Raw genomic sequence first — 14615 nt, forward strand, 5'->3', positions numbered from 1 at the left:
CCCGTTTTGAATGCATAGGTAGAAAATGCTCTACCTTTTTATTAAAAAAAAAAAGGCAGAGGGGGGAGTACGGGTGGGGCGTCCGGAGCAGGAACTGGGTCTGTACTCTGAATCTGAAGTTGCCCATTGGTCAGCATCCAGTGGCCTCGAGGAGCTTAAGCACTGTTGGGAATCTGCAGCGACACTGATGAGGCAGTGTTATGCTTTCAAAGTGCATAGTCATGACGCCGTCGAAACCAGCTACACCACACGAAAGAACCGAGTCCCGTGAGATGATGTAGCAGAGTATCAAGCCTTCAATCCTTGCAATCAATGCGACATAACTTACCAGTGTACCCGTATGACAAAAGAGAGACAGGGAGAAAGGTTGATGCCCCTGCCATCTTTACCAACCTGTCTCCACAGTCCACACTATGGATGCACCAACATCGATGCCCTCTCCTCTTGCACAGAATCAGAGCGTGTGTGCTTCCTCGCAGAGAAGTAATGGAAAACGGAGCATCCATATTGACAAGAGATTAAAACCCACAATTATATAGTCATGCACCATGCCCATCTAAGCCTGCGACAGCAAACCTGAGTCCTTGCCAATTCTTCTACCAACAAACAGCATTTCACCGGATATCACCATCAGCAAAGAGCCCACTAGGGTGGTAAATGTACAAAGTACAAGCTGAAACGAACGGCCAAAACCTACATACTCAACATCACCTACAACAAAAGGAACTACAATCCATCCATATATGTCAATACAACCTATGGTATGTTTTCGGAGTCACAAACTCCTCATCCTTGGATATGTCAAGCAAAATAACACATTGTATATGCAAGCTAAGACTAGCAGCTATTTCAACCAAGAAAATTCCACACTTTACAAAGGAGCGGGAAGCCACACTTGCATAGCATAAGCCACGGGCATTGTGCCGGCAGCCTAACGTATGCTATGGGTCCGCCTTGCAGAAATTTAAGCTACAATTTCCGACTGAAGGATAATGCCACCAAGAACCCCAAACAAGGAGCGTTCAGTCACTTGTCCTAGATGACCCACGACAGCTGCCACCGCTGCATCATATATAAATCGGCTTCACATCATTAGCCCCAAAGCTTAATGCACAGGAAGGGCACCTTCGCTGGCGGTTTCTGAGCAACTTCTGTATACAGTCGTTGCAGAAAAGATGGTAGCACTTGGTAATCACGACCTAAACAACATGGGAGAACAAGTTCAGATTCATATGGTGACCAAGGTTGTAGGAAATGAAGGCAACAGTATTCACCTCTTTCTGTCGGTCGCGACAGACACCACATTTCAATATTCCCCTGTACTCATTCACCTCCTGATGAACCTTTTCCAACACCGACGATCCCTCTGTCTTTGCTCTAAGAGAACTAGCTTTCCTTGATAACGATTCCAAATCGTCCTCAGTTCTCCTCTTACTAAACCTGGAAAAACATCATTACACTTGTCACGTCAAGAAACCTGAAGATCACATGGAGTGTGGAAAAATAAATCTCTGCAAACAATTACCTATCCTTCTCTAGTTCTACAAGAAGTCCAGCAACTTCTAGTCGACTCCTCCCAACATTGGATTGTACTTGATCCATGGACTGTCTCAATTGTTGAGCCTCTCCCAATACATCCGCCAGCTTTCTTTGAGCATTGCCTGAAGAAACAGAATGTCGCCGTCCATCCTCCGAAAGTCTCGCTGTCTGCTCTGACCAAACTTTTAACTGCAAATGGGCAAGGAAAAACATGTGTGTCAAGCACTCGCTAAAACAGAATGTTCTCCCTACATTTATGCGTTTAAATTTACCTTGTCGTCTAACTGGGAGATTTTATCTTTGTACAGATCCATCAAACCCTTTGCCTGCCGTAAATTCCTGTTCAGATTGCATAACTCTAAATGCAAAGTATCCTGTGCCTGTTTCACCTTAACGCCTTCCATAAAGATCTGCAGTAACATGTAGAGGCTTCAATAGGTCGCTGTTTAAAAAGATTCTTATAATTTCATCCCCAACGAATAAAGACAAACATGACTCTTGAATGACCATGGTTGATTTTTCTTGTGCAGTTATGCTAATCTGATTAATCAACCAAATATGCACACAAATTACTAATTTGAGGTTTTCTACACAACTTCAGTATGTAGCGTCGTAGATTAGGAAATAGCAAAATGCATTGTAGTTGCGGCCTTTATCTCATTCAACCACCACAACTCGCCTTTTACTTCTCCAGCCACCTAGATTTATCTCAGTCTACCCAAAACCCACTTCCACAGTTTGGTTCCATTTTTCCGTGAGGTGTCCCTGAGACACTAAAGTAGCCTAGAATCGTCTAAGTGCCACCGAATTGGCTCAAAGAATAATTCAATATACTAGTATGTTTTTTGCATCTCCTCTTTTCTCCCATCTTCTTCCTCTATCCCCTTCTCTTTCTTGTCTGCCTTCCCCCCAACACACACACGTCCAGATCTGGAGAAAACGGAGCCAAGTAGTATGGCAATGCTCTGGATGCCGTCCTAGCACATCTTCTCCCTCACAGCTGCTGCAGATTGAAACGAGCCCAGCGGTTTGTTGTCTTCCTAACATTTGTCCCATGACCTCCCCTCCTCGATGTGAGGTCAAAGGTCTCCTTTTTTGCCCTAAAAATGTGAATTGAGGGTGTAAATCCATGTTGTGGCTTCCACTTTATGTGCATGGCACTCGCACATGCATGTGGCGCCAGCTTTGGGGCACTCACTAGAGGACCAAGGCATAATGAGGATGACATCCAAATGCACAAGAACAGGCTTTGAGGATACCAATCTGGTCACCTTGGGCGTGCATGGAATCGAAAACTGCTGCATTGCGCAATACAAGTGCTTGCCTCATCTTAGGAACAGAAGCAAAGCACTCCCAGTCAGTTTCCTCCATGCACGGTAGTGCTGTCTTGGATGCCTCGTCCATGCCTTCCTTGTAGCAGCAGGTGACAAAATCATCTTATTCCCCACCAGCAAACAAGAAGCACCATTTCTTTGACACTGTGGACATCTCGTTGGATTCACAGGTGGTGCTCGGCTCAGTGCAATGGCCATGTCCCGAATTACTTGTCTTAGATTTGTCTAGATATGGATGTATCTAGACATGTTTAGTGTTAGATACATCCGTATCTAGACAAATCTAAGACAATAATTTGGGACGGAGGTAATATCTACTAACAGATACTTGTTTTTTAGGCATACAAAAGTAAATCCATATTCCTAATAAATACCATATTAACTACTCCCTCCGTCCCAACATAAATGACTCAACTTTGTACTAGCTTTAGTACAAAGTTAGTACAAAGTCGAGTCACTTATTTTGGGACGGAGGGAGTACAACACTAAACCATTTTTACCAAAAAAAATCAGATTTACCGGATGCACACCCTAAGCTGGAATGAAGATGAAAAGCAGGATTAACAGTGAACCGTGCCTGGCTCAGTGGCCTGCTGTTTGACAGCAACCAAATTAACTTACAAAAACTCATTTTTATCCCACAGTAGTGGAGCACAATGTGGCCATGTGGGTCATAACAAAGCTCAATCGAGCATGGTGGCAGAGCAAATGGCACTGCGTACCAAACACAGCATGATGCCGATCAGGGCGAAGGGCATAAGCCCAACGAGAATGGCTCCATGTGCCCAGATAGTATGAGTTCTTTTTCCCATGGCAAAGAATGATAATTCAGCTTGTAAAGGGTAGCATGTGCTCATGAATCAAGCCTAAGTTGATAGTGGCGCAAGGGAACTTGAAGCTGATATTTGGTTATGTGTCCTGAAAGACTGCAAAGTAACGAAATATGCGATCGTATAAGCATGGGCTAGCAGTCTCCTAATTTGTGTTGCAAATCACCTGGCACGTAGAGCAGAAGTTGTTTGTGTTGGACTGTTGGTGTTTCTACGTTGAACTCCTGTAAATGTCTACTGTCTTTGGTTTCAACAAATTAAGTGGGAGATTAATTCTCCATGCTGAAAACAGAAATCTGATGACGTCTCATACTAATGTCTTTTGTTTCAACTTTCAACAAATAAACAGTCCTCCATGCTCAAAATAAAAATATGATGCTCAAGCTCACTTATTTGTTAATAGGCTACCAGGAGATTATAATGATCTGGATGGTCTCATGGCGTAACTACCGTTACTAACATGAAAACCTGGATAAAATCATGGTGGTAACCTAAACCTTCTAGTTGCACATTTAAATTATTATTGGCATGTCCGCGGGTTATGGGAACTGAAGTCAAACAAGCTTTAAGTGAAATCAGAGTTATTGTGAACAGAAGTGGGTGATTTTAAGGTTACACTAATGTTGAAAACAAGGATACATCAGCACGAACAAAGAATAGCAAATGAGTCCATAGAATTACCTTTGTATTGTGGTCATCTCTCTCGATAATTTGCTGTAGCAATTGTTGATTTTGTGTTTGTATATCTTCATATGCTTGCCCAATACTCTGAAATGTCAAAAGTAAGTATTTGTAGAATACTGATAATCTGTATTTTACAGAGATGTAGAGATGAAACAGACCTCAATCTCTGACAGGTACGCTTCACCTTCTTCATGCTTTGATTTCAATAATTCAGATAAACTACCAATATCTCTGTAATGCACAGAAAAGTTCACAAGTTAGCATCACTTTGACCAGTAAAAATTGATAATGTTTCCAGCTTCTGCCTACTTCAACACATGTGATGGCTTACCTTCTGGCACTCTCCATCTTCCCCCTTAATTCAGCAATCTGAGCTTCACCATTTGCAAGTCTCTGCTGAGACGTTGCTTCAGCTTCGATGGCTGCCTTAACACGCTGTTCAAGCCTACTATCATCAAGAGAAGATTTGAGGCTATGGGCACGAGCCCATTCACAGTATTCTCTATCTTTCGACTCCAGCACATCTCTGTCACAAAACAATAAGGTATGGACATCACTACATCAGAACGGTAAAGTTTGTTATAGTAGAACTTATGAATTTGGTAGTAAACAATGTTTAAAAGCTCAACAGATTATTTCGGATGATCTGATCAATGGGCAATAGGAGAACAAGCAGAGTGGAACACAATAAATTGTAGAGGTAGTTTCATGAAAGGTTTCTGCTGTAATAAAACTACCTTGAATCAGTAGATTCGCGCTTATACATTTCCACAAAGAGCTTTAACTCGCAATTCGTTTGCCTTAGTTCATGAACCTACAAATCATGTGAATCCAGTGGCTTAAGAATTCATAAAAACAATATGAATGGAAATCAAAGAATCTAGCTAAAACAAGCCATTTCCTGATGCCTGCTAAGACAATGCAGCTAGTTAAATCAGCAATTTTTTAATTATTACCCTGGACCGTAGATCCCTTACTTCAGGTCCAGCACGAGTGGATTTACATAATGATTCGTTGATGGCATGCTCCTGTAAAGCACAAAACGAATAGCTTAAACTTAATTGAAATAGTCACAAAACACTCATTAACTTCTTCAACAAGCTCATATCAAGAAATTTACATTTCTAGCCAGAATATCAGAAATGGAGCGAACTTCAGCTCGTAAAGAATGCAATTCTGAAGCATCATCCTTGTACTTAGATAGTTCAGTTTGCATAGCGCCCATTTCTTCTGGCAGTGATGACACCAGCGCTTTAAATTCTGATATGGTTTGGTTCCGACCTGAAAATAGGAAGTTTTTACTTATTTAGATTCCGATATGGCCAGAAGAGAATAACTCAACACTATTAGCAAAGTCAAACAAGAATCATCATACCAGGTTCTCTCGAAGATTCTTCAAGTTTCAGTGCAAGCATATTCTTTTCATCAACTACTTTCCGCAGATTCTGATCTAAAACTGCAAGGGTTGACTCACAATTGAGAGATACCCTATGAGGAATTCCAGACAGATCAACTTTTACATTAATTTCCCTTTCTTGCCATATCAATTTATCCTTATTAACCTGAAAAGGCAAGTAGAAGCCGAGTCAAACATAAAATAAATAGCTGAGGCTCTTTGATACATGAAAAGTAAATTATACGAGCAGTAACCACCTGTAATTTCTCTAATAGTGTCCGGCATTGGTCCAACTCTGCTTGTGACTTCTGAAGTTGATCCTTCAGAACTTGGAAAGCTTTTGAAGAAGAAATGCTCTTCAAATCCGTCAAAATGTTCTGTCCATAAATTGCAAATGTAAGGCATGCAAGAATATTTTATTGAACACATCTTCCTTTACTCTAAGATTGACTCCAACGTGGAATCTCAAATAAGCCATGTCAACATTGAAATTGTAGCCAAAATGCTAACCTCAGATTCTTAAACAATTAAAAGGTGCTTTGATCAGACATCTTTTAGTTGAGAGGATGGAATTTCAAAACCATACATGTTATGCAAAAAAAAAATCTATTTTTGAACGGCACATCTGTATGTCGCCCTCTGGAGACTAGAAATAATCTAGGATTACTTTCGCTAATGTTGGTACTTGATAGGAAAGCAAACATCATCCAAAAAAGCTGCAGCGAAGCGCGGGTGGAAAATACTATTATGAATCAACTCTGGAAAGACACTCAAAAAATGTAGAACAGCATTACTTCACTTGTATGGCACCTAAACAAGCAGTGTGCAAACCTGAAAAGTAGCCAACTTGTTCAAAATTTCAATTCTCTCTTCATGAAGTCTCCTTATTTCCGCCAGGCGTTGTGAAATCAGACCCTGATCCAAACAATAGAGCAAGCAACAACTTTAGGGTAAGAGCAAACATAGGCAACACTGGAAGTTTAAAACAAGTATTTAATATTTTACCATAAACTCCTTGTGAGAAGCCCCTAGATCCTGCAATTCCTTTTGTTTGTCTCTGACATTATCCTGAGGGAAGCTTTTATTTCCTAAAGTTGGAAATAAGATTGGAGTTCCATGTGTCGTGTCTCCCTGTGCTTTGAGAACTGCCAATTTGTGGTTGCTTTCTTCCAACTCAGCAGCAGCACTTGCCAACTCCTCTTGAAAAGTTAACAAACATCTCAGTAAAGTTAACATGGTGGTCCTTAATATTAGTTGCACACAGCATCATAGGCACATATATACTGTGCAAACATTGCCTAAATAGTTAATCTCGTCTAATCAGTGGAAGGGACATTGTGTGGCTAGGTGATCCAGTAATCCACAAAAACAAGGATCAGCCATATATTATTGTGCGTACTCCCTCTGGTTGGGTTTATAAGTCAGACACGGGTTTTTAGGTGTTCGATTTGACTAATAAAACATGTCTAATATGCCACAAAAATTATAAGTAAGAAACTTCATTTGACAACGAATCTAAAGCGATATTTTTTGTAAAATATAATACACATTTTGCTAGTTAAACTGAAGACCTAAAAACCCATGCCCGACTTATAAACCCAACCGGAGGGAGTAAGTACAGACAGGTTAGTGGAGGAGAAGAAACATTCCTACCTAGCCAGCATATCTAATCCTGGCCGAGTACAACATGCAGTGTTGTGAGGGAACCCCCAGCTTTGCCTCTCACACATATCCAGATCTGTTTTCCAGTTGCCTTTCTTGTCCCAATCCAGCACTGGCCTCTCTCCATTCCTCCTGATCTCTCTCCAACTCTCTTCAGTCTATTATCTATCCTCATCCTCTTATCAACCTCGCTATTGTCAATGTCTGACCAGAGGTAGGAAGCAGTAGCAACTACTTGAGGCAAGAGCAGCAGATGGGCGAAGAAGGTTATGGTGGTTGCAACACACAGAGGGAAGGCAGTGGGAATGGATTTTGGGAGAGTAGACGGCTAGGCAATGGTAGATTTGGGGGAAAGGGTGATGTGGTGACATATCCAATGTGATTTAAGTGTCATGTGTATCCATGTATGTAAAGCATCTCATGTTTAAGCAAGAAGATACCCTCAACTACAAGGCGTGTGTCATGCATATCAGAAGGGTATATTGGCAGGTACCGAAGGTGTCAAAATAATATAGATATAGTAAGACACTAACAAACTGTTGTATGTACCAGGGTCATATCCACGTATGTAAATCATCTCGTGTTTAAGCAAGATACCTTTAAGGCGTTTCTGTTCAGCTTTGCTTCGAGCATTTAAATATCTCTCTTCATGGTGCTTCTCTGTCAGCTGTCTGTGCTTCAAGTGGAGATCACCAAGTGCTCGTACAGCATCAGTAAGCTCTAGTGATATCTCACTAGCAGTACTTCGCAGTTCCCTAATGCGCTCTGCAGTGAAGCAAAACAAGGAAATGTTACCAAAGGGGTAAGAAATTTGGCAGTCCTTCAGCTGTAATTAATAAAAAATTATTACCAAGGAAATGTGAAGAACAAACCATCTTCGGGTAATGCAGTAAAGTGATCTAACGGTAACTTCTCGTTTGCATGCCATGAATCATTTGATGAGAACAAGATATTCTGCAGCACATCAGTAGTTGACGAGTGTACGTGGTTTTCCAAATGGCAACCAGAACTTTCTGTGGCACCTGTCTCAACGAGCCTGCTAAGGAAGTCCTTGTCTTTCCGGATGCATGCACCATCTGAATAGAAAGTTAGAAACTAAATCTGTAATTTTTGGGACATCCAAGTTTAGAATATTCCACAACCATCGACATAAATCAAATACGATGAAATGCTTCCATTACAAATTCCCCTCCCCAAAAAAAACTTGCAAATCCTAACAAGGAAGAGTTAGATGCATGTACTGCTTCCATTACAAATTTTTATACATGAGGAAACAAATTATTAGCCGACAATCAAATTAATTCAGGCAAGAACAAAGACATACCTGTAGACTCGTTGCTAGGAACTGCACTGCAGGAAGAATTTTGGGATCCACTTTTGCAAACAGAGATAGCCTTCAAATCTCTCACAAGCTGTTCAAGTATAACATTTACAGTAAACAAAAGGAAGACTTGTAGTTTTTGCAGTTACAACAAGGTAAGGTTTTAGCTTACATGCTGCCATGACTTGTTAACAAGATCTTGGGTCTCATGGTGAGACTTCTGTTTCTGTTTGAGATCATCAAATTTACCCTCGAGGGCATGGTACTCAGACTTATGGACTTCTAGCTGTTCTGAAAGCTTTTGGTTTCTGTATTTAATTACAGCAAAATCAAGCTGCCAACCAAGAACGAAGTTATAATTAACACTATATATAGAAAAGAAGTAACGGAAATTACAGTGTAGAAAAGCCAAAAGAAGGAACATTCGAGATGAAAGCAGCATGGATTTCTTTGTTTAAATACAAGGAACGAAATCCAATTTATGATCATGGCTTGACAATACTGCTTTAATGAACAGTGCAAGAACAAAATCCAGAAGAGAGCAATATGGCAAATAATACAAGTGCATCAATGATGTATATCCGTTTCTACATCTATATGCACAGTGGCCTAAACATCATTCCACAAAATATACCAAATGAGGCCATATTAAAAATCCGACAAAATTGTTTTGCAGAAGTATCGATTATTGTATCCTTAATCATCTCTCTAAATGGATACTATATTTGCTCTCATAGTGAGACAGCTTTTCCTATCAAACACCAACCATGTCATGGACAATTTCAGCAAGGCTTTTTAGGCCTAACTAAAGGAGTCAACAAGTAAAGTTGTACGGTACACTTCGCAGTGGTGGACAAATGCAGATTTGCCAACCGTTCATGCATATGTCAGTAGGTTTCCCATGCAATGCCCAAGGTAAACCCAGAATGCAAGCAGGCTGGCGAATCCGGTAAAACCGGACATGCCCAAGGTAAAATAATTTATGTTGCAATCTGAGAAGCTCCTGCGATTCACGAAGTAACCTAGTAATGTCGTTAACCCCAGCTACCTAATACAGGATCCAAATAGCAGAGTAATGTCGTTTACTCTGCTGGTGGACCGTCAACCGATCGATCGAGCCAGCTCGTACGAATGCCATGGCCAACGACCAAGCTCAGAACCTATTCGATTGCCACAATCAATCTGGATAAAATAGTGAAATCACCGCCTGGCTAGTCCTCTCTTTTGGTTGGCCAAATATCTCAATGATGGGCTAATGCTGACCTTGCCCAAGATAGCAAAACATGGATCAAGACGGCTCATTCTGTTACGATCCATGTTTTGCTTTTACATTGCTAGTGCGTGGAGTGGACTCTAGCTTCCTGAAGAACTACGTGGAAGGGAACTATATTTGACTTCTTTTTAAATATATGGAAGAATAACATGTTTTGTACCTACAGTTGTGTACTCAAAACATATATGCGCGATGTGTAAACAATTGCTGTTCCAACAACATTCGTGAAGGCTTATACTAGCCTGAGCTTATCCCAAATCATAGGATTTACTAACAAGTAGTGTAAGACAAATGATTTCTATCTACAACTACTCCCTCCGTATCAAAATATAAAAAACGTCTTATATTTTGGTAGAGGCTATGGCAAGACTGGGCACAACACCCACACGGCCACACAATGAACCTTCCACGACTGTAGCCTTTATTACAAGAAATGAACTGTGATACTGGCGATTCGTTTTCATCAGAGAAGCTCCTTTTTGTCATATTTTACTTTCAAGCAAGTTTCTCATACTACAGAGACCATTGCGGAAAGTGTGTCACCAAAGATCAACTTTGAGCAAAGTGACTGATTTTGCCTTGCTGGGCAAGAGCTCGTTGCGATGGGCATGCACGCTTACCATAGATGTGAGCTCTTCAAAAAAATAGTGTACAATGCACGCACATGAGGGCTATGACCAAGGGAAGTGTGTGTTGGTACGCTGATGAAGAGGAACAACGAATGTGACGTCAATGTCCCTCGAGTCATGCGAGATTTGGCCGAAAGCACCGGATACCCTTTTTAGATAAATCATGATAATATATATGTTCACCTTGCAAGAACAGGATGATATGGATCACAACACAGTTATAATCCATGATCTTGTAATCAATATTTCTGTGTCCAAATTTGTTGTACCATGGCAACGCACGGGCATTCGACCAGTGTTGTGAACAATTTCAGCAAGACCATTTGGGTCTAGCTAAGGTAAGAAGAGATGTTGTGCACCAAATTTTGCAGTGAGGTAAAATCACGGCGGAAAAAGTTTGGGCATGCCAACCGTTATAGTAGGACGCGCATGCAAGGCGTAAGTGGGTTGCCAAAGCCGGCTTCAACGGACATGTAGCCCCACGTAAAATGAGTCTTTTTGCGAGGTAAAATGACTGTTAATGAGATTTCAGAATCTCCTATCGACTCATGTATTACCCTAGCAAATTCGTGGACCTGGGCTACCTGATACACGATCGAAATACAACTGAGTAACAAGTCTCCACACGGTAGCCTATACCTTGACAATAGAGGACTACTTAAGAGGCTTGGAATGAGGCGTATACCTTCTTGTCGTCGGATGAAGGCGGAAGCGCTGGGCGCTTGGCGGGAGGTACGGCATCAACACCCTGCGCAAAGGAGCCAGATAGCCGCCGCTTCCGATCGGGCTCGCCGGTGCTCCCCATAGTTCTAACCCTAACTAGCCGTCCCGCCTCCAATCCGCCGCATGCGGGGGAGACCAAGCTCACAAACACCCGGACCGGTCCTCACGAGCACGCGCAGCACCGGCCCAGCCCGCCGCCGCCGCCCAAACCCTACCCGGCCACGGGATCGATCGGAGGGCGCAAAATTTTGAGGGTTTGCTCGCGGCACGGGGCCGATGGGGGATTGATTATGCCGTGCGGCTGAATTTGGGGTTTTGGAGGGGCGGATCGAATCGAGGAGATGGGAAGGGTGAGAGTTAGCGGTGGTTTTGGTGTGAGGTGCGTATGCGTGCGCTCTGCGAAGAGTCTAGGCTCCACAGAGTGGAGAGGAGAGGAGGGGAGGAGGAAGAGACGGCGGAGGAGAGGGCGAGCTGGGGTGGGGAACGGAGGCACGCACGGTGGGGGAGAAAAACCGCACGCTAGGCACCCATCCGATATCGGGGAGGAGCGGTCCGGCCAGCCCCGCCCGGCACGTGTCCACGGAGAGCCGCACGCTCGATCGACACTACAATGCGTGCGGACAACCATGTGAGTTTGTGACATGCCACTCCGTCCCGATGGACCCGACCTCATGGCTATGGGTGACCCTTGTGGGTCGGGAAAACCTTGGCCTCGATATGTGACGACTTTTTGACGAATATGATATTTTAGCAGAGTCGCTATATGGATGTCGCGCCAAAACGACCTTGTAGTCTTCATATTTGAAGGCTGGGAGGTTTATATGGAGCTCGCTCTATACCCAGTGGTCTACATGGAAAGCAAGTTTTAGCTTCGTCCTTCTTCCGTCACGTGTGAAATTTGAAACGGCCCAGCCTCTCACACACCATCACCGACTGGCACCTGGCCATTTATTGTCATGCCTGCTTCATCGGATTCCCATGGCCGGCCTGTCGGATAACCCTCACGCGACATCATCTCACGACTTGTGTCTGAGCGGTCGGAGAGATGCCATGTAAGCAATCAGCAAGCGTGTGAGCACGGCCGTGTTTTCCACTAGGAAGCACGCCACTTGATGGTCGTTTGCCGCCAATGGCCTCCTTAACTGCTTTCTAAATGAAGGGTTGGCGGCCCCAGCGGTCTATAAAAGGTTGTCGCTGCCTCCTCTCTCTCCCATCGCCCTCTTTGGCGCCTTCAAAAATCCCTTCAACCCACCTCCATTTCATCTCTTCCTCTCCAAACATGTTTCTAAAAACGTCACGTCGATGCCTTGGACCCCTTCTGGGGGCAGATGCATGTGGGCCCTGTCAAGCTCGCGAGGGACGAGGTGGAAACTTAGCGGCAGACTTAGCACCGTGCGCTCGCCCTTGCCAGTGCAGAAGCATGGCCGGCATGGGGCGACCGCGTGGAGGCCATCTTTTGGGGGATCGAGGCATGTAATGCCGCCGCCACAGAAGCATGGCTGTTCTGGGACGATCAGGTCGAACCCATATTCGGGGCATTGAGTCCCGCATTGCCGCATCCCCACTTGACCCTGTCATGCAACTAGGCCCCGCTGGCGAATCCAACCATCGCCGCAACTATTAGCTAATTAGTTGATAGTATAGCTAAGTATTAGATGCTCAATCAATCCAAGTCGCAATGCTACTATTTTTTCAGCCAAATTATTAGAGATGAAGTTGAATTGAATCAAATATATTGTGAATTTTCTATTACTGGGAAAGGACCGTTGTAGTCAATGACAAGCGAGACCTATATAACAAAAATATGAAGACCACCTTTTTGATCTATCTATGTTTAAAAACATGAAGATCACCTTTTTGATCTATCTATGTTTGTGTGTTTCCTCCACGGTCTTCGTATCCTTACGGGGCACAAATATGACGACTATGCTAGAGTTGCTCTTACCCGTGGTAGTAGATGACTACTTTTCTTTTTTGCTATCAAGCGATGATTAATTTTGAAATCCATTGTTTGGGAAGCTTCTTCTCCCATATCAACAAGAGATTCCAAACGTTCAATTGGTCAAAGGCGAGCAAGCTTCTTCTATGGTAGCTGGTTGTCGTGAAAATGGTCTCCACAACGGTTGTGCATGTATGGTGATAGAGGTGTCAAGTGGTCAAAGCAACTTCAACTAGCGAACACGACCAAGGCTTGAGTTCTCGCAATATAAAAAAGAAGGTCATGACATGAAAATCGTCGAAGCTACGAGCAATTTGGCAGAACTCTAAGTTCCATGGTCAACAAACATTGGCAGATTGCTTTCAACTCGAAAAGGATTCCCTGACGTACCACTTTCAGGCCCACATGTCAGTGGCTCAATGGCACCTTGCAGTATGTCAAGGGAGTTGTGTTCTTCCAACTCATAACTAGTTATTCGCGGCTAATCACAAATTTCATTTGCCGCATTTTTCTACAACGGTCAATAGCGCACAATTGCTCGCGTCACACGTGGCATGGTACGTGGTCTAGCAATCTTAACACATGATCTTCTAAAAAACAATCTTAACACATGTATGGTTTTTAGCGTGTAACACGGTTCTTTGCATGGGTCTCCAAGTTTTTTTTACATTTTTTACCTTTTACTTTTACTTTTACCTTTTCTTCTCCTTTTATAGATTATATTATTTAATAAAATTTGCATGAACATTTAAAAATAGCAAAACTTTTCAAATCTGCATGAACATTTTGAAGATTGCATGGACATTTTCCAAAAAGCACACAATTTTTTTAAGAATGTGTGATTTTTTTAGAAAATGCATGAACACCTATTAGAAAATATGTGAAGATTTTCTAAGTTACATTTTTACTTAAAATGTGTGATTTTTAAAATAAGTAAAATATCATTTATTAAATTTGCGTGAACATTGTAAAAAAATTTGCATGATTTATCATGAAATGATATGATAATTTCTAGAAAGTGTGTGCACATTTTTATAAATTATATGAATAATTTCTAAAAATTATTGAATGTTTCTAAAAACATGTGAACAATTTTAAAAAATATGAACACATTTTGAAATTACATGAACATAAGTTTAAATTCATGAATATTTTTTCAAATATGCGAACTTTTTCTAAAACATGTGTACAATTTAAAAGTATCACAACATAGTTGCTAAATTACAGGATTGTTTATTTTCAATACAAAAATATATTGAAAAATAACAGAAAAGCGAGTAGAGAA

The 14615-nt window shown here is 42.1% G+C and overlaps 1 protein-coding gene across 2 annotated transcripts; it reads right to left on the bottom strand.

The window, feature by feature from the left end:
* Positions 1 to 597: 597 nt before the first annotated feature.
* Positions 598 to 11998, bottom strand: LOC109780682 (E3 ubiquitin-protein ligase BRE1-like 1). 2 transcript variants are annotated; one of them, XM_020339260.4, is made up of 19 exons: positions 11354 to 11998; positions 8939 to 9100; positions 8770 to 8857; positions 8318 to 8521; positions 8043 to 8210; positions 6789 to 6982; positions 6615 to 6698; positions 6041 to 6160; positions 5763 to 5949; positions 5508 to 5668; positions 5344 to 5415; positions 5125 to 5201; positions 4719 to 4913; positions 4546 to 4618; positions 4385 to 4471; positions 1812 to 1949; positions 1526 to 1728; positions 1275 to 1440; positions 598 to 1199 (listed from the first exon to the last, which is right to left on the bottom strand). In XM_020339260.4, the coding sequence occupies exons 1-19, from the start codon at positions 11471 to 11473 to the stop codon at positions 1068 to 1070; spliced, it is 2631 nt and encodes an 876-aa protein (XP_020194849.1). In that variant the 5' UTR covers positions 11474 to 11998; the 3' UTR covers positions 598 to 1067. The 2 variants fall into 2 exon arrangements, with proteins under 2 accessions (XP_020194849.1, XP_020194850.1); XM_020339261.4 differs by having other exon boundaries at positions 8296 to 8521; positions 11354 to 11970.
* Between the last annotated feature and the right edge of the window lie 2617 nt (positions 11999 to 14615).

The sequence above is a fragment of the Aegilops tauschii genome, chromosome 6, assembly GCF_002575655.3.
Source record: "Aegilops tauschii subsp. strangulata cultivar AL8/78 chromosome 6, Aet v6.0, whole genome shotgun sequence".
Taxonomy (NCBI): domain Eukaryota; kingdom Viridiplantae; phylum Streptophyta; class Magnoliopsida; order Poales; family Poaceae; genus Aegilops; species Aegilops tauschii.

Excerpts from the sequence above, each read along its gene's own strand:
- LOC109780682 (XM_020339260.4), bottom strand. The coding sequence starts at position 11,473 with ATGGGGAGCACCGGCGAGCCCGATCGGAAGCGGCGGCTATCTGGCTCC. Across the intron at positions 8,211-8,317 it reads TACTGCATTACCCGAAGATG|AGCGCATTAGGGAACTGCGA; the intron begins GTTTGTTCTTCA and ends GCTTCACTGCAG. Across the intron at positions 6,983-8,042 it reads TGAACAGAAACGCCTTAAAG|AGGAGTTGGCAAGTGCTGCT; the intron begins GTATCTTGCTTA and ends TAACTTTTCAAG.